We start from the raw sequence: 19,994 nt of genomic DNA, 5'->3' as shown, positions 1-19,994 counted from the left end.
GGGGGTGGGGGGCAAGAGTCTGGGTAACTTCTGTGCACTCTTTCCCTTCTGTGAGGAGAAAGGCTTTTTTCATTTCTTTGGGCTGTGACTGTTGGTATGGATGCCTGACTGCTTTCACCACGTAAGCACAGTACTGCAGAGGTGATGTGGTGCCTAAGGACAGAGAGATTCTTAGATATTCAGCTTATTATCCGGATCACTTTAGATCACAAATGACCCAAAACCAGGTGAAGCATGAAAGGAGGTTATCTGGTGTCTGTAGAAAAAATCCTTGGTGAAGCAGAGCAGGTTGTGCTATAGAAGTTGTAAAATGCATTGTTATAGAGCTTGCAAGAAATGGTCTCAGCTGGATAACTGTTACAAACAGTATATGTTTTTTTGCAAGTAAGACTACTAGGACCAAATTCTCAGCACTGGTGGAGATGGAACTACTATTTTCACAGTCAAAACACAAGCCTTGTTTTCGTTCATGTTACTGACAAGTTGTCCTGCTGGCAATTTCAGGGGAAGGCAGACTAGTGCTAGCCATTAGGGATGAAGAATAACAAGTTCTTTTAGCAGAGTAATTACAACACTTATTCAAGCATCCAACTGAAGATTTCCTACTAATTATCTCTGGGTCTCAAGCTTACTGTTGGGAAGGGCAGAATGTTCTGGGACTTGGGTAAACCTGCAGGTCTCTCAGTTACTCCACACAAGTTTCAGGCCAAGGTCTGAGTTTAAGACCAGCCAATGCTGTTTTACTCACAGCGAAGGAAAACCAGGATTGCACATCTTGACGGTTTCACCAACTGTAAACAGTAAGTGCAATCTATGCCTCTGCTGGCAAGGGATGGGTATGCATTATTTTTTATATAGAGAGATATATGTATATCAAGAGAAAAACAATCCTGCCTAGAAGTAACTACATTAAAAGTTTAAAGCAGGCCTGTATCATTGTATTAAAACTGCTTACATTTATGCATGTTCCTACCTCAGAGTTTTTCATTTCCTTTTTGTGCTGGGATTGATGATTTGTACACAAAATATTCCCATGGGTGCTCTGGGATCTATTAAATATGTAGTTACAATACTAAAATATGAAATAAAGCTCCTAAGTGAAATGCACCAATAATTTCTTGTCCTTAGCGAAGGTACTTTAGTATTGCTGACAATATATGAAGTGACTGTAGTATAGTATGTCTACAAAATGCTGGTGCCTGTCTCTGCTCATGCTATGCTGCCATCTCATGGGCACTGTGAAGGAACCACGAGTTACATGCACAGCCCTGTAATGTAATGCTGCTTTTCATTACATTATATGCCCAATGGCGTCTGCATTTGCTTTTACATTAAAAATACATTATCTCTAAATAACCTTGGGGAAGTAGGTACTTCTGAGGGCTATCTGGTATTTATAATATGAGAATAATAATATAACTATTATCAAAAAAAAAGGCAAATATTTACTGGTTTTCCCCTCTCTCCCGAAAAGTCCCCTCACAAATACCTAAGCAGAATTCACTTTGATAAAACATTTCCTGTCCTGATTGTGTATGTGTTCTTCCTCAAGGACTTCATATCATTCCTGTGACTTCTGTCCATGAGAGATGCCTGCTTAAAACCACCCATATCACATATTAACAGTTAATTGGCTTGAAATTACCATCCCCAAACTGTCAAAACATTACCTTCTGGGGCTATGTGTTTACACATTACATACCATGGGAAAATACATTTACAGGCAGTACGTACAGAGTAGCCCTCTTCCCTCCTTATCCTAGCTCAATCTTTGTCTGCCATTCTGTCAACCCTCCCAAACTTACCTTCTTTGGAAGACTTGTGTTTATTACTACAAACAGTGAATGTCTTGTGTGTGGTACAGCTCCGAGTGAACCAGGATGAACCCGTGGAAGATTACCCTGTAAAGGCAGAGGGTGGCAAAGAGGACGACTCCAGCAGTGGTACCCGCCGCTTCGGGATGGGGCAGACCACCAAAGATCAAATGAGGACCAACGTTATCAATGAGATCTTAAGCACAGAGAGAGACTACATCAAGCATCTGAAGGACATTTGTGAGGTAACGGAGTAAGGAGGAAGCAAAAGTAAGAACATCCCTAATGGAAACTAGAGGCTGTCCTGTTCTTGTGCAGACATATGGTTCCCAAGTGGGTAACTTTCCTCCTCTGAAAATGAGATGGTTTTGCCATCAGAGCCTGTCCTGCTAAATGACATCACATGCTCAGAAAACAGAAGACAATTCATTACAGCAATATCCCCAGTGCTTCTGAATTTGGAGCACCCAGTTACGCTCTGATTAAATGGAATTAATTGCATTTCCCATGCCAGAGAAAAGTAAATGTCTAGCATTGCTGTCCTCTTTAATACATGTTCTGAGGTAATATAATCAGCAACTCCAACCTTCAGGCAAGTTATGCTCAGATTGAAACAACTGGGGGATATTCAGCCTTTCACTTCCAAATATGCTGAGTATTGTGACACCCTTTCCAGAAGTGACACACTGTCAAATACACTGGGGTAAGTTAAGGTAATTGATAAAAGAGTAGTGCAGGAACACAGACTTTCACTAAAATGACACAAAAAATGTAGTGTCCTCCAGGAGAGACAGCTGGAGCAAAGCAGCAACACTTACCAAGCACCTTTCCTTCATGCAGAATCCAGAATTCTCCCATGTCTTTGAATAAGTGATGAATTTGGTAACATGAGCAGCCACACCAGATCCTCAACTGAATTTAGGTGTCAGTGGATCAGTGCAGGGGTCAGAACACCCTGAAGCCTGCAGACAGACAAAAATGTTCTCTACAGGAGATAAGGCAGCTCTGGGTGTGGATTGCTGCTTCATTTATGGCAGTGACGACTGTGGGTTGATTTCTATTTCTACCATAATTTGAGTGATATTTGAGGAAATAACAGCTAAGGGATGGATGTACTTGCGAAGGAGGGGGTACAGGAACCTGTACAACTGATTGCAGTCCTAGGGTTTTCTGATGATATCCAAAGGCCTCTGAGCAAGTGCCCAGCAAGCTTTCCAATGTGGTTTCCTCCTAGGGTTACATTAAGCAGTGCCGCAAAAGAGCTGACATGTTTACAGAGGAACAGCTGAAGACAATCTTTGGGAATATTGAAGACATCTACAGATGCCAGAAGAAATTTGTTAAAGCACTGGAGAAGAAATTCAACAAAGACCACCCACATTTAAGTGAGGTTGGCTCCTGCTTCTTGGAATATGTAAGTGAATTTCACTTAAGGGGAAAGAGGTAGCTGAATATGGGTTAGGCCAGAGAGAGGATTTGAAAATTGATCTGAGAACTGAAGCTCTGTTAATACAACAACAAAAAACAGCCCATCAAGCAAACCTCCCCCCAGCCAGCTAGAGGAGTGCTTGTGGCTGCAGCTCTTGCAGCTGCAGGGAGAACATTTCCAAAGTGCCTCAGCTCCTGAGCACTGTATTGCCTGCCAGACCATGCTACTTCAGGCAGAGGTGTAAATCCCAAGTTGGGCCTGAGTTTACAGCTATGGTATTTTCAGGTTTGTGCAGGATCAGCAGTCGCTGAGGCGGTCATTAAAAACATTCGGCTGAGCACAGGCCAGAATAGACAGAAATGTCTCAGTCTCTCAGATAAGCTGCACGAGCCCCAGCTTTAGGTCTCCTGGCTTCAAAGTGTTAGGGGAGCATACAAATTATCAAACAGCTCCAATGTGATACAGGTTCGGGGCCAGGCCATTGCCCAAAGGAACACGGACAGTAACTCCCTTTAATTTCCTTTGCAGCAAACAGAGTTTCAGATATACTCTGAATACTGCAACAACCACCCTAACGCCTGCATGGAGCTGTCCCGCCTCACCAAAGTTAACAAGTACGTCTACTTCTTCGAAGCCTGCCGCCTGCTGCAGAAGATGATTGACATCTCTCTGGATGGGTTTCTGCTGACGCCAGTGCAGAAAATCTGCAAATATCCACTGCAACTGGCTGAACTGCTCAAATACACCAACCCTCAACACAGGTAGGTCAGCATGGTGGGGAGGGGAGGAGTAAGAAACAGACTAATGAAGAATTTTGTATTGAGAGCAGCTTACTAAGAGCAGCCAGTACCACGATTCTTCTGTTACCTTGTAGAAACAAACAAACAAAAAAAAATTTCAGTCAAATACATAAATTTCCATTACAGTAGCACTGGGCTTCCCTGTCTGTTAGAGACCTGAAGTTGCAAAGTCCACCTTTTATCATGGTGCTTTCCTATTTATATTCGGCCTATGTATCTGTGGTACCTGCACATACAGACTTTGTAGTTGTTTCCTGTCGCAATGGTATTGAAAACTTTGCCACCAGAAGCACTGATTGAATATAGCCCAACATGTCTATGTACCTACACCAGAGCTTGTCGAGGCTGAAAGGTAGTCATGAATTTTGCTTGGTGCTTTCCCTGTGGGAAGTCACGACCTACAGCAATCAAGCCATGCCCACTCAAAAGCCTGCAAATCCATAGCTCCATTTCAGGGTGAAGGCACTGCTGTTGGCTCAATTAACAGTGTGACTTAGTAAAGCAACTGAAATAATTAGCTACAGAATTAAAGCATGAAAACCTGTATTAAAGTGTTGATATTGGTCCCTGGTGACAACTTAATTTTAGCACCCTGATTTACAGCAATGGTATTTCTCAGACTTGTTTTACATGTCTTATTAAATCATAAGCATGTTGTTCTGAAGTTCTCTCTTAACAGAAAGGTCCTTATTGAAGTACATAGATGTTAGAAAATTGCGTTAGAGAGAAGTTGTGCCGAACTGCTCCTTCTCAGCTACTATAACTCAAAAGAAGTAGCTGGTGGCAGCAGATGGTGTGTGGTGAGAGTGGATCAGCTTCTGTCCTACCCTTCCAGATTAACTAGCAGCTCCTGTTTGAAACCAAGCCACATCTAAACCGTCTTACCTCTATGTGATAGAATTGTTCCCTGTAAGAAAACTGTGGCATTATGAATATATTGTATTAATGTGGGGAAAAAAAACAATGCTTAGAAAGCCATGGAAATTTTTCCAGCAACTAGTATTTACACCTCTGTGACTGGATTTCATTACTTGCCTCCTTCTCTTTCACAAGTCAGGCCTGGATTTGTTACAAGACTATATAATCTATGCCTTAAAAGCAGCACGCTTCCGAAAAGCTGCCCACAGCCACATGTACCTAATACACTCAATACAAAGTTGCTGGGGTAGAACAGCAAGTAGAACTGATGTTTTCTGCTCTCCAGCCCTACAGCATGCTAGGTTGCACTCCTTTGGAGCGTAGATGCAATAAATGTGTCCTTTTGTTATGACTCACAACTCTGCTCTACCACAGGGATTTTAAAGACGTCGAAGCTGCCTTAAATGCCATGAAGAACGTTGCTCGGCTCATCAATGAGAGAAAGCGGCGGCTAGAGAACATTGACAAAATTGCTCAGTGGCAAAGTTCCATAGAAGACTGGGAGGTAAGACAGACTTATTTTCCCCATGCAGTGAATGGATTGTGTTTACTTTCTTCCACTCTCCCTCGCTGCCCCCATCTGCCTATAGGAAGAACTTCATAACAGTTACTGACTAGCCCTAGCTCAGTTCTGTTGTTCTGTGGGTTCGTGTGTGTGTTTTTTTTAAAAGATACGATCTTTTAGTACAACCAAAGAGGTCTAGCACAACCCAGCTAGACCAGCTGTCTTTTTGCCTGTTCCCTGGGATTTTTTTTTCCAGAATAAAATTGGAATGTAGGCTGGTGAAATCCTATTGTTCTCCTCTTGTTCCCCATTCTACTGAGTGATTTAGAATTGGTCAAAATTGGCAGAATTACCCCTTAATGTGCTTATTAAGGCACATCATTCTTGCAGAAAGGCAAGCTCTGATATAGCTAAAATGGAAGCAAAATTTCACTGTAGATTCAACATAAAAAAATAGCTAAAGAAAAAAACCACAAAGCTACTCATTTTCTGAACCTCAGAGTCAGTAAAACCACTCCCTCTCCCACCAAAGGAAGTCAGGCTAAATTCTCAGCTATCTCCTTACATGGTTCCTTTAATGTCTGGGATGTACCAGCTGCCCTAAGCAGACTCCCTGGAAAAGGAAAATTTTCATTTAGCACGCTATTGTTCTATTCCAATTCAGTTCCTATTCCCTGAGTATCAAGGGCACAGCATCCTCTCCATGATGCAACAAGGCTCTTTCTCTATCATAGAGGCTCCCTCTCATTCCTGGAAGAGTGTTTCACCAGCAGGGCTTCAGGCTACACAACCATTCCGAGGTTCTCCTGTGAGACTATGGGGTTATTTCTTTTCCCTTGTTTTGGGATGGCACAGACCAGACTGTTCTTTGTACTGCTCTCACTCTCAGGGTGAAGATGTCCTAGTCAAAAGCTCAGAACTCATCTATTCTGGGGAACTAACCAAAATCTCCCATCCTCAAGCCAAGAGCCAACAGAGGATGTTCTTCCTCTTCGATCACCAGCTTGTCTGCTGCAAGAAGGTAAACTTGAGTAGACAAATCCAAGTTCTATTACAATGCTGAAAAATGAATCAACTCCCTCAGTTCATTTCCAGTTGTTCTCTACCTGTCTGTTTCTGTAATACTTAATTCTGTTTGCATTGTATGTGCTTCTTGCACAGACAAGAGATTTAGGTACATTCAGTGCAGTCTTTTTTCTGGCATCCTGGTGTTCTGTACACCTGACCAGAGCAATAAGCCAACTGCTAGCCAAAATCTTATAGCAAGAGAGCTGTAAGAGCGCACTGCACTGCTTCTAGGATTAGTGCGTGGGTTTATTTTATGCAACTCAAGTATCAGCACTGACGTTCTCATTCTTTTAAATCTGTTCTTTTTTCAACTGCACTTCCACATGGGATTAATATCACATTCAGAAGCTTTCATGTAAAAGCTACAGGCCTCAAGAGTCAGTAAGAACACATTAACATCGTATGTAGAGCCTGCAAGCACAGCCTGGACTGTTGTTCATACACAGTGCAGGTAACCTATTTAAGTAATAAAAGAAATCTTCCTTAGTCAAGCAGAGGAAAGGTACCTTCCTTTGGAATTTCAGAACTGAACATGCTGTTATGTTTTGTATAATTCATAGCACATACGTAGCCCTGGGTAACTTAGGCATGAAACTCTCACTTTTATCAGTGCCATCTAATTTACTTTTCATTGGCAACATGAAAAACAAAAGCTAAGTAGTATTTTTTGTCTAATTTCGACTGTAGCATTCCAATACTGCATTCTGACACTAGCTTAATGAGGATTTGGGATCTCATCGAGAGCTCTTCAGTGTAGCCGATGATACCGCAGAAGCATAGGTTCCAGCCTGTTATCCTGACTCCACCAACAGAAGAAACCACGTGGTTCCCCTCACAGCCAATGCAATCAACAGGAGCTTAGCGCTCTGCAAATCCAGAGATTCAAATCCAGTGTCACTTTTCCCTACAGCACTGTAATGCCTGCCAAGAAGATTAAATATTCCAGCATATCAAAGAAGAAATTGAATGTTTATGGAAGGGAGAGAACAGAAAACACTAAAATCCATATGACTGTGATCTCTCTTACAGGACCTTCTGCGTCGGGACATCTTGTACTATAAAAGTCGGATCAACATGGATGATATGGAAATCCTGGATGTAGAAGATGGAAAGGACAAGGACTTCAGTATCAGTGTGAAAAATGCATTTAAATTACACTGCCGCAACACCGAGGAAGTCCACTTATTTTGTGCAAAAAAGCCCGAGCAGAAACAGCGCTGGCTGAAGGCCTTTGAGAATGAAAGGAGACAGGTTCAGCTCGACCAGGAAACAGGTATGGAGAAAGCAATGCTGTGACACAGGGGTATGTTTTTTATTTTAGTTTTTTGACAGGAAGCCAAAGCATGCTCCAGTCCAGCTCTGGGCTGCTGACTAGAATGCACTGAATGAATTTGTGCAATTTGAAAAAATACAAACCACAATGATCAGACTCTGCAGGAAGTCCTCTGAGACCTTGATGTCTTTAATGAGTTCAGGCAGGGCTGACAAAATAGTCAATGTATTACATAGAGCATCAATTATTTTGCAGGATATCATGAGAGCCTGACATGGCAGCATCTGTACAAAACACATTCAGTCAAAAGTTCGCATTGTGAGAGAGGGTTTTCATTGTTTTGTCCAAATAGTTCAGACGTGAGATCTGAGCCACAAAAGGTCTGGACTGGCTTTGTCAGCAGGCGGGGAGAGGTGGGGTGGGGCAATGGCAGGCAGTAAGCCTTGCCTGAGAGGTAAGGACCAGGCGGGGGGAGCAGTATGTGCCCCAGCCAGCTCTGGGAGTAATTTTAGATTGTAACCTCCCACCTCAGGCTTTTTCCCGCCTCACTGTTTCTCTTAATGTCTATGCAAGCGTGCTCCCATGAAATACAAATGGATGACCTGCTGCTGACAGTCTCTCCTTTATTCTCCAGGTTTTTCAATAACGGAGGTGCAGAAAAAGCAAGCAATGCTGAATGCCAGCAAGCAGCACCACACTGGGAAGCCTAAAGGTGAGTCATTCCTGAACTTATAAATGCTGCTAGAACTGCAGGCTGGGGGCTGGCAGTGGTGTTTATGGACTACATTACTAGTGCTTAAGCTATCACCTCTGAGAGCATTGCCATTTTTGTTTAAGCCTTAAGTTGGTGAGATACCTCTTCCCATGTTAAAGTGCTTCAGTTTGCGTTCTCATGGTCAGATAAAGGTAGAGATGGTTGTCAAACAGCTAGATAATGAGCAACTTGGACTGAAGCAATCATTCCCAGCTTGGAGATCTATACAGAAAACTAAATAATTCTCACCAAAAATGAACAACAGTAAAAATTAAGCTATCTTACCCTTAACAGCACAATCCATCAGTGAGACTGAAGGCCATGTTCAGATGAACATACAGCATCCAAGAGCTGCCTAATATAGAATCAGCTGACTTTGTAATCCCTCTGCAGTTTCTTTCAGAGTTTCCCTGACATTTAATTTTCCTTACCGCAGATCACAATCGCTTGTTCTTTCTAATAAATGGCAAACGTTCTTTGTCATTCATACCAGCATTGTTCTGCTAGATTTCTTCTAGGCATATCTTCTCCAGGTAGGACTCCAGAGCTAAACACTGCAAAGAAGTCCTGGTACCTCTAAGCCCTAAGACTGTATTAGATCCAGCTGATAAGTACCTTTCTTTATATGGCTGCTACAACTCTCTCCTATTTGACTTGAACTAAGAATTCATGGCATTAAGCTTTGAAACATAAAGAAAGGAGCACTTCATCCAGGGCACAAAAAGAATGCTTTTTTTTTTTTAAACTGTGTTGACAGAGCTCAGATGTGGGTCATCTGGTTCAGTAGAACATTTTTCTTGCTAAAACTTCATTGATGTGTAGCAAAAGATGCTGGTGAAATGAAGTTTTAATGATTGGTGTTAGTGACTTACCACTATCACATGACTTTTCTCTGAGTAAACCCATCTGGGACTATTTTCAGTCAATGGTGTTAACAAACTCTTGAGTAGGCCAGATGGTGAACTCCCGCGTGACAGTGTGCAGTACAGTTCCTGGCTGATTCAGACAGCTGGAGTCAGGAAACTATTCCCTAACTACAGGAGACCTGCTTCTGAACCTGATCACTGAGTGCTGAACCAGAAACCACAGCTAAGCACAAGCAGCATCCCCTGTTCAAAGGCTAGCTCACAGCCTCACCCTAGATGCCAGGCTCTCCAAACAGTATGACATTCCCTTTGTGAAGGGACAAGATGAAATTCTGTAATGATTCCTAAGATGCAGAGGGTCATAAAGGCTACTGCAGCGCAGACTGGTCCTGCCTGTGGCAAATGCATTAAAACTTGCTATTTTGGCAGAATCCCATGAGCAGATGGCATGCTCATTATTTATTTATTTTAACAGCACTGTTGAATAAAAATTAAGTGGCCAGAGGAGTGGGAATGCGAGCAACAGAACGGACGGTTCCTGTGCCTGAAGCACTGTCATCTAAGGCTTCCTGCCACCCTTTTTTGTGATGCCTCCATCCCTCTTTATATCCAGAAGAGATGTCATTTGCTTTCCTTTAGGCCTACAGAGAGGCAACCAATTCCTTGTGGTGGCAACAGCCAGCAGTAGGATCCCAGCTGAGTCCCCAGTAAGAAAGCTTGGCTACATTTCAAAATAAGCCAGAACTAAGATATGGCCACAAACGGAGTTTGGAAGGAAGCCAGACCACGGTAACAGAGTTTAAAAACACAGGGGTCAAGCAGCACAGGAGCACAGCAAGCCAGTGCTGGCTGCAGGCTGGGCGCTGGCCATTAGGACTCAGAAATGTTTCCCAAGTCCATATGCTTTTACCAGTGCAGGAAGGCACAACAAGCAGAGGCACGTGCCTATCAGCTTCCTTTCCTGGAATGCAGTCACCGGTTAAGTTTGTCACAAAGAGATGAGCTACAGCGATTTAGTTGCATTGTACTCTTGACAGAACACTGTCAAGGTATGCCTGACAAGGTATGCTCTAGGGCTTCCACAACACCAACCCTAATCCTAAAAGGCAGTGCTGAAATAAGGGGTAAGCTGAGGGAAATCACATTTGTTCCCCTGCAGCTTTAACAGGGATGGGGCAGGGTGTATGGAAAGAACTGTGCTCAAGTAACATGCTTCACTTATTTCCTTGTCATCAGCTGTCACCAGGCCATACTACGACTTTCTGATGCGTCAGAAGCATCCCACCTTGCCTACCACACTCCCTCAGCAGCAAGTCTTCATGCTGGCAGAGCCCAAGCGCAAGCCCTCGAACTTCTGGCAGAACATCAGCAGGCTGACACCCTTCCGGAAATAAGGACAGCCCCATGTTTGTGCCTGAACCCCTTCTGAGAAAGCACTTTATCCATCAGTCCTAGGAGGTGGAGCCCAGGTTCTTCCAATCCTTTGTTTGCAGAGGATGGCACATGTGCTCCTGCCTTCTCTATTTATTTTGCAGACCAACTGACCTGGCTCTGAGGTGAGACACTGCATGTGTGCCTGCACACGTGCATTTGTGCATCGAGCCAGCCTTGCACAGCACCCGTGACAAACTTCCAGGAAGAGATCACAGAATGGAACCTGATGTGTTTCATCTGAAAAGATTTTGCCTGTCAGCTGTACACTGAATCACTCCTTTCTGCTGTGAACACTACTGCTGTCTGGCAGCAGTCAGAGAGGGGATGGCAGCTGTTAAACCTACTGGCTCCTTGTCCACTGACATGCTCAGAACAACAGCTCAGTGTCGCTGACATACATTTTCCAGGGAGGAAAAATCCCTTCCATTCTCTGCCCATTCCCCATTCCCCACCTTTCTGATCAAGGACATGATCTTCCTACACACTTCTAACTAATTCAGTTAGCCTTTGCTGGCACTCAGACAAGACAACAGTGAGTATTACACTGTGACCCTTTTCTCTTTCCTTTAATTCAACAACACTGATGAACAAGATAGTTCATTAAATGGTGCCAATCAACCTGCAGCATGAGTAAAGGTCAAGAATCTCTCTAGAGGGTTTGTTACATAAGTTAGAGAAAAATGTGCCTAAATTAATACCATCAATTCCTTAGACTCTCTTTTATCATTCTGCCATATTTCCTGGCCAATGAAAATGCTCACTGTTTGTAATGTGTTTATTTATGGTATAAATCAGAACTGTGTATTTTGTAAGTCTGTAATTGTTCTTGTCAGATGTTGTTAACTTGATGCCTGTTTTGTCTGTTTTTATTTTTTAAATAACAAAAGGTCAATATTTGCAAACCTAGCTCCCAGAAGTCAGTCTGCAGTTTGACACTGAAAAACTAAAACCATGATAGTTATGCAAACTCCTATAGACCCTCAATTCAAGGGGTATTATTACAGGGTTTTGACACCTTCAAAAAACAAAACAAAAATCCAACCTAAGGCTAATTGTAAAAGGCCAAGACTTAGCACTGAAAGCCTCACTTTAGGTACCCAGCTTTCAAACTGTGGCCAAGAAAAATTAAATTTAAACCTTGGTTAGCAAAAGGAAAGATTTGCCTTACCATAGTGAGAGTTAGAAGCCATACTGACTGAATTTCTTAGCTTAGGAGACATTGGAAGGAAGACACCCCCACGTTCCAACACAATGCTATTTGAGCGAGCACTAACTGCCTGCAAAGCTCGGAAGTCCAGTGTTTGTTAATGCTGTAGCTGACCAAAGTCTGGTCATCCAGGGATATCTGCATTCAGTAGCATGTACAAAGTCATTCTTGCACTATATCTTCTCCCCAGACCAGGGGCTATATAATTTCATAAAGAAACTTGTAAAAGTAATGCTCAGCCTGTGTTTGTGTCTGACATGTCGTATCTGTGTAAACTTGTTTCTCTTCAAAGTAATTGTGGAGATTTTCCTCTAGCAACCTAACATGTGACTGCTAATCAGTGGCGAAGCGCCTGCAGGCTGCCCTCAGTGAAGCCATCTTTTGGATGGCAGGTTGGTGGAAGTGAGAGATGGCACCAGAGAGGCACTGGTCACTCAAAACACTGATCAAGGTTAGGCAAGTCATTGGCTGCACCAGCATCTGATTCCCAACTGCCTGCTAGTTACTTAAAGGGGAAAAAAGTCAAGTAAACATGAAAAAAAGATGCAGGGGGGGTGCTGAAACCCTCTCTGAGCAACAGGGCATTAAAGAGGCACAGCAAGATCAGTGACTTAAGAAACAGTCCTGAGAGAACCCAGCAGTTTCTCCTGGACCTGGCACAGCCTGTGCCACACCTGCCACTGTTCCTGGGAAAACGCACACCCCATGCTCCTCTGAAAGGCAGAGCCCAATGTGCCATCACCACTCAATACAGTCCTCTACAGAATGGCAACAAGAAACCCAATAGGAAAAAAAAAAAAGAGGAAATTAGGGCTCACCAAATCAAAACACATTCTGAAGCTGCTTTCTGCCTGCCTCAGTTACTCGAAGCAGCCCCATCACTTATTCCTGTCGTTTGTCAAAAAATTTATCTCTGGTGGCATGCAGCAGTCAGGAAACCAAGCCACTGGGACACTTGCAGGAATGGCCTTTGAACATTGAACAACCAGGCACACATCACTAAACCATGGAGGGACAACAGAAAAAAATCAGCTCTCTATTGTGCACTGCAGCTGCATTATCAGCCTTGCAGCGCTCTTCCTGTGTCAACACCTCCAGCTCTTTGAAACCATGCAGCCCACGAGCCCTGGCTGGGCTTCCCCTCATGGCTTAGTGTAGCAGCAGCCAACAGGACCATCTGCCAGCTGGGCTGTGCCACCTGAGATAAGCAGCAGCAGTTTTGTTCACTTGAGGGGAAGAGGTGTCAAGACCTTGATTTGGGGCGGGGGGGGGGGGGGGGGGGGGGGGGCAAAAAAAACTATTGTCAGAAGGCACTGAGGTAAGCCCCCCCCCCCCCCCCCCAACTGCTTCATCTTGTCCATCAGCATAATTTACAGCACCATGTCCTAGCCATACACAGTCTACTGACTGCTTTGCATGCCTCAAGCAGTACACTGTTTGGCCCTCCACCTCCTACACCCCATCTAAACACTAGTTCAGGTGCCACCTGGCCACAGCTCACCCGCCGCTAAATGCTGTAGGCTCCAGGCGTGAAGACCAGCATCCACCGCTGCCCCTCTGGTAGGTCAGAAGCGCTACTGAGCTGACCCCCCCCCCCCGCCCCAGCCCTCAGGGATGTCACCTGCACTCCCCAGTCCCAGCACCCAGTGTTAGCACAGCACCATTGCACAGTTACCTGCCAGCAGGCTAAGCCTTTGCACAGGCACACTTCCTTTTTTTTTTTTTTTTTTGGGGGGGGGGGGGGGGGCAAGGACGCAGGCACCTATTGCTCCCTGACTCACCAGCGTAAGCTTTATTCCCCAGAAGTGCTGAGCAGCGCAATCCACCATTTGGACTTCACATCATCCTGCATACTAAATGATTACCCTTGCTGCATTGCAACAACCAGAACAGAGTCAGCCTTACAGAAAGCATCAGTAAGAGAAAGCAATCATTTCGCTTGTGTTTACCCTAAGTGTGCACACCCCTCCTTTCATTATCCATGTGTCTGTTTTGATTGGCCAGGAAGAAAAAGTGTTGACACAGAAGGGATCAATTGTCTGAGCCTATGAGCTCTGCAGTATTGGGGGGGGGGGGGATGCTGAATTGAACCAGACTAATCCAGGCCAGAAGAGGTGTTGGGATTTTACTTATCACAATTCCCCCAACAACATACATGCATGCACACACCCTCAAAATAAGACTTACTGTGAAGCTGCATCAGGTCACTCGCAGTCTTGTCACGTTGTTATCTGAGTGTGGTCCAAGGATGGCGATTCCCCAAAACCTCTCTGGGTCCCTGTCCAGCATGTCACCATCCATAGTCTGAAAAAAGTTATCACACCTGTTTGAAGTTCTCTTGTTGCAACTTCTGATCCGTTTTTAATTTGTATTTTGCTTTATACAGACACTCAGCTTTAAGTCTACACTGAAGTTACTCCAGTACAAATCCTGATCTATTCTACTGAATGAAAGGTGGTGAGAATGACACAGAAACCAGTACCCTGATTTTCTGCAGCTTTTTGTTGCAATTAAAAAAAATAAAACAAAAACCCTCCCCACAGTGACCACACATAAGAGCTGACTACTATTCTCTCTGTATCAGTACTCTGAACTGTAAATTTGCATTGAGTTAAGTTAGCAGGTTATTTACCATCTCTTCCAGAAGTTATTTCATATACGATCAAGTCACACAAATGATTTATATTGAGAAACTTCATAGAAATTTTTTTTTTTAAGTGCCAAAGCAGACTTCTCTGGCCAAACAGTATCCCAATAGAAGAAAAGCTCTTTATTTCTGGTAGAGGAAAACGTGTCCTCTACTTGACTCTTCATCAGTAAATATTCTTATTAAGTGTCTTCGGTTGGGATCCTAGCCTTGTAAGAAACACTTGGAGCTAGGATCTGATTCCCTATGCAAGACTGAAATCAGGTATAAAAGTTGATTGCACTGAAAGAGTGGAAACCTTGTAACATAGCAGGTGGAGTTACAGCATTAATAAACAGGTAAGAATCAAACTCAGTTTGCTCAATGTAACCACACACCCACGTCAATGTAACAGATTGTACATCTGAACAAGATTTCATCAAGAAATGACATCCTTTATTTTCTACCCAGCACCACTTCCTGCTTCAGAAACCACAAAACCCAACCAACCCATGTATCAGATCGTGCACGTATGACCTCCACTGATTTTTAAATGATTAGGCACTCAAAAGTCATCTCCTCTCCTAAATGAAGAAATGGTAAAATGTACATATGCTATAAAGTGGTAACAGACTAACCAACACTATTTCCCTCCTTTACATCTTTCATCTGGATTTTAAACGGTGTTATTCAGCATTTGTACTGTTAGTTAAAACTATCAGGGAGAATGTGTACGTAGGATAGAAAGCTTGTATGTGTGCACGTTAAATGATGACCTTGTGGATCTTCCTAAACTCATAATAAGGGTTTTTCTGGCATATGAGCAGCAGGTCAAGTACAACTTTCGTCAAGTTTTCAGAGCTTACCAGACAGAACAATCTCAGACGCACAAGAGAAGTCCATGTAAAGCACAACAAAGCAGAGACACAAAAACTTCATTACCCACTGCTCCTCTTCTCAAAAGTGAGCCTTCTACCTGACCAGAAGTAAGGATTTTCATGGAAAGAACAAACAATCAAAATGAACCAAAACAAATGAAAAGCTAACACCACTTAAAGCTCCTACTGTGAGTCTGCACAGCAACCACTCAATTCATGACTTCAGGGTAGAACCTAACTGCTAAAAAAATACTTCTGAATTTAGTTACAAGAAGAGGACAAGATCTGATCCAAGTGTGGTTTCATGTTTTCATTTGTTTCTGGCCGTGTCTGCCCCCTTCCCTTCTGTAGCTATATGTTTAGAAAAATTCTTGTGAAAAACAGCCACATTTCCTATTGAGTAAAATCTGCCCAGATTTCACTCAGACAAGACACAGACTTCTGTGAACCAGTCACGAGAATGATTTGCTGAAGTTATCAATCAAAGAGAACCAGTGGCTGCTAAATAATCTAACTTTTGCTCTGGGAAAAGAAAAAAAGTAATCTCTATATTATTAGTCTGGAATAACTGAGTCAGAAAACATGGCTGAATACACTGGAAAATTGCTTATGCTTCAAGTCTTGATAGCATCGAGACCAGTATAAGCCATCTTTGAACCTAATCTAAATATTGAAAAGATCAGTGCCCAGAGCTAAATATTGCCATGAAGCAACCTTTAAGATCTTCCCTATTTAATCCTTTACCTGAAGAGCTTTGGGGTGGAGTTTGGTGAAGAGTCCTGCTTGTGTCTGGCCTTATCCATCACCTCACCACAGGTAATTGCAGCTGTCCAGGATACTGCTCTGCAAAGCCAGAACTTCACAGTCTGCCACCCAAAAGCCTACAATGCAGAGACTGCCTGCAGCTGGGTGTCTGAACAGCTTCCTGCAAATATCCAACAGCCAGGCTTCCACATCATTAAATCAGAACAACTGAGAATTGAAACGTTTATGAGTAACAGATATCCCAAAGGAATCTTGGCTTCAGACTGAAACTACCACATTTCTTAGGATGCCAGAATGACAGAAATTAGCTTTTCTTAATGAAAAGGTCTTTCATATTTCGCAATATAAATCAAAATATCAGGCTGTGCTCCTCCAGATTCACTGTAGCAGAAGAGTATCTTTGTGTAGCAGCAGAATCAATTATATCCACCTTGCAGTGATTTTTAAGTTATCAGTGTTCTGAAAAAGTATCGTATCGCTTGCTACAACAGACTGCTTAAGAACTTTGCCAGGATCTAAGACATGGTACAGCTTCCAGGAAGTCCTAATTTCTTATTTTATTGCTATTACTGAAACCGTCTCCAAGTTTAGCCATCTGCCTGCTAATGAGGGGTATGGCACTTGCAGTTTCCACAGCAAATATGGTACTGCGGTAACTCCAAAAGCTTGAGGAATAGAGCTATCCAGACTTCATTCAACTGCTGGGGAGCCTCAGCCTGCCCTGTGGCTACTCAGAGTTTTCTGCTCAAGCTAACAGGACCTGCCGCTGCTATTGATGAGCGGCAGTACCACATCAGTTTGATAAGATCTCCACTATGATGTCCTGTACACCAGCCTACCAGTAGAAAATCCCTGCCCCCAGAGCTCCCAGCCTAAGCAAAGCTGTAGGATCAGGTCTTCAGGTAAGTAATAGGTTGAAAAAAGTAAAACTCTGGTAATGGACAGAAGTAAACTGAACAAAATTGAAGTGTTTCCAGTTCATTTGAAGCTACTGAAGGTGTAGTTCTGTTCATTTAATTTGACAGCGCAGGGGAGGGAATTAATCTACGAAGCAGTGGAGACAAATCAATGCAGCTCATTTCAGAACTACACTAGTGCAAAAAGACACTCAAATAGGACACAGCAGCAGCATCTTTCTGCTCAGTGATGCACAGAGATCAGGGTGGGGTAGGAGGATGGCCTCCTGCGTGCTCAAGAACAGCAGCAACCTGGATTGCTTTCATAGTCACAGCTGCGTATTTCAGGCTCGTAAGAGGTCAAAGCACTGTCCTTCCGGACCATGCAGCAATCGCCGCTTGCCCTGCCTTGGGATTAACACCTTACACCACATTTCATTTCTCACCATGTCTCCCATCGTTCCTTAACAGACTACATTATTAAAATCCCACGGCTTTGGCAATGCTGGTGGTATCAGCAAAAATGCAGGCTGCTTGTTCTTACTGCGTACCTTTGTCATTTTCCTCCCTGCAACTACTCCACTCTTCTCTGCATAGTGAGCTTCTCTTTTGCACAACTTTGCTACCAAAGCAGCTCCCTGTTTTACAGCCCATGCATATGAAATACCTGTGATATGTAACCCAGACTTGTATACCTTTGTGTGTGACTGTTTACATATACATTTGTGAGATGGGAAATAAACGAGCTATCAACTTTATTCCTGACTAATTCTATAATCTTCCCATAACACATTAACCACTGAGTATACAATAAAAGCCTTTATATCTACCAAAGCAAATGTAGCTATAACTATAGTTTCATCTTTCTACAGCTGCTGCTTCCTTTTTCTTTGAAGCTACAGCCTGCCTGAACATCCATTACCTAGCCCCAGTAAGTTTTTTTTGGCTTCCAGCGACCTGAAACAATACAGTTGTTACCAAAATCATACCATCAAGAAAAACCATAGCTCCTACTTCAGGCACATTAGCATTCATGCATTTAAAGAAGATACCGCACTTCATCTCAACCTTATAGTTTCATGTGATCGTATTTCTTACGATAAGGCTGGTAAAAGCAGAACTGTGGAAAGATGTGTTCCCCTCCCTCATTCTGAAGCACCAATCTGTCCAGTACCTTTATCAAAAAAAAAAAAAAACCACAACAACCTATTGTGAAACACTACAAAATAGACTGATACAGCCCCAAAACGAAGATTTAGCTTATTAATTTAAGCTCACCATTAGGCTGCTTGGTGCCAAGTATTTTCCCTGTCAGGCTAGTGCTTGGAATATCTTTAAGTCCACCTACATCTCCGTCTGTGGATTAGTCGTCCATGTGAGGATCAGCAGCCTCCACAACGCAGGCATGCGATTCGTCCGTGACACAGACAAAATCTCTTCCTGTAGCTACCAAAGACCTCTTATTGTCATACATTTTTCCCCCCTTGTCACCACATGGAACCCATTCTATTCTAGATAATTACGACGGATAATTAACAGCCTAACGGGGTTTTAAAATAAAATCCACAGAGCAATTAACTCTTCCTGCACAAGACAGACATCATATGTATGTAATGCAAAACCACTGTCCTATACACCAGCACTGATCAGTACACGACTCCTGACTGGCCACAGAGCTCCCCAACAAAACTATTTCTGTTTCCTGGATTTGTCTACATGTGACCACTGAACCAGTGAGCCATGGAATTTAAAATGTAATAGCACGTCTTAGAAAAAGCCAACTTTCCTTCTGTCCTTAATTGTAACAATTAATTATAAGGACAGAAAAGTTACAGGAAAACTTGAAGTTCAGAACTTCTAGCCTTATTTCTGACAATCTGAGCAGTTGCTTTTCTGGAAGGGGCTTTGGCTGTTACCATATGTTTAAAACTGCCTCTGCAACAAGGCCAGTCCTTGTCAGTAATGTATCTTCATATTTAACACGCAACTAAGGAGGAGAGCAATATGCATCAGAACGTCATTATGAATGGAAACTGGTTAGGGGAAAAAAAGACAACCAGGACTGGTCTACCATTTTGGTAGTTCCACATACACATTTGAATCACAACAAAAAGACATGGAGAACACTTTCCCCTCCAAACCCTCCCAACTGCAAAGTTCAGTATCATGTCCTTATGAGCATTAGATACAGTATGAAGTAGTTCTCCACAACAGACAGAGTCCTTCTAACCCAGGAATGATCACCACCATTGAAGAGTATTCCCCCTTTATATCCTCCCTAATTCCAGCAGCAACTCCAATGACCTGAAAAACCATTTTTGTGCAAAAAAGTGATCCCAGGATAACTGACCTGCAATTAACTTGAGATAAAACTGAAACTCAAATTTATCCTCAGCCACAATTTTAGATGCTGAACTACTTGACTGAACAGCAAAAATCACCTGTAGAAATAATCTCAAAAAAATCTGAGCAGTTTGATGCAGTTATTAACACGATTCCTTCCTCTTCCATATGCGTTGCTTTTCACAGCAATGTTACTAGGTATGTTATTTTTGGAGACCTATAATAAATAAAAATAGCTGGTTAGTTCAAACATTATAGCTTCCATCTCTCCCCCTCCCCCAAGATTGAGGCTTCTACTTTAACATTAGCGTTGTTTCAATTAACCCATCCTCTAAAGAAAGGACGATTACCCACACCTTACACCTACTCATTCTTTTGCTTCTGGGGCTACTAAAGATACTAACTTAAAACAACTTTC

The 19,994-nt window shown here is 42.9% G+C and overlaps 1 protein-coding gene and 1 long non-coding RNA gene across 4 annotated transcripts in view; one reads left to right on the top strand and one right to left on the bottom strand.

The window, feature by feature from the left end:
• Positions 1-12,855, top strand: part of ARHGEF4 (Rho guanine nucleotide exchange factor 4) — a 216,203-nt gene extending 203,348 nt beyond the window's left edge. For all 3 annotated transcript variants that reach the window (XM_040567480.1, XM_040567483.1, XM_040567484.1), the window contains 8 exons: positions 1,865-2,059; positions 3,049-3,228; positions 3,772-4,004; positions 5,337-5,466; positions 6,356-6,487; positions 7,564-7,807; positions 8,442-8,519; positions 10,664-12,855. In XM_040567480.1, coding sequence (XP_040423414.1) covers positions 1,865-2,059; positions 3,049-3,228; positions 3,772-4,004; positions 5,337-5,466; positions 6,356-6,487; positions 7,564-7,807; positions 8,442-8,519; positions 10,664-10,821 — 1,350 coding nt within the window. In that variant the 3' untranslated portion in view covers positions 10,822-12,855. The remainder of the gene's footprint in view (positions 1-1,864; positions 2,060-3,048; positions 3,229-3,771; positions 4,005-5,336; positions 5,467-6,355; positions 6,488-7,563; positions 7,808-8,441; positions 8,520-10,663) is intronic.
• The window catches only part of LOC121074882, a 34,949-nt gene extending 16,585 nt beyond the window's left edge, over positions 1-18,364 (bottom strand). The window contains exons 1-3 of the long non-coding RNA XR_005822592.1: positions 15,561-18,364; positions 14,256-14,372; positions 1,806-2,776 (exon numbers count right to left, since the gene is read on the bottom strand). This is a non-coding gene — a long non-coding RNA (uncharacterized LOC121074882). The remainder of the gene's footprint in view (positions 1-1,805; positions 2,777-14,255; positions 14,373-15,560) is intronic.
• Positions 18,365-19,994: the final 1,630 nt, after the last annotated feature.

This window comes from Cygnus olor, chromosome 9 (genome assembly GCF_009769625.2).
Source record: "Cygnus olor isolate bCygOlo1 chromosome 9, bCygOlo1.pri.v2, whole genome shotgun sequence".
In the NCBI taxonomy this organism is placed as follows: Eukaryota; Metazoa; Chordata; class Aves; order Anseriformes; family Anatidae; genus Cygnus; species Cygnus olor.
The sequence above is the reverse complement of the archived record's forward strand: the minus strand, read 5'-3'. Positions and strand labels throughout refer to the sequence as shown.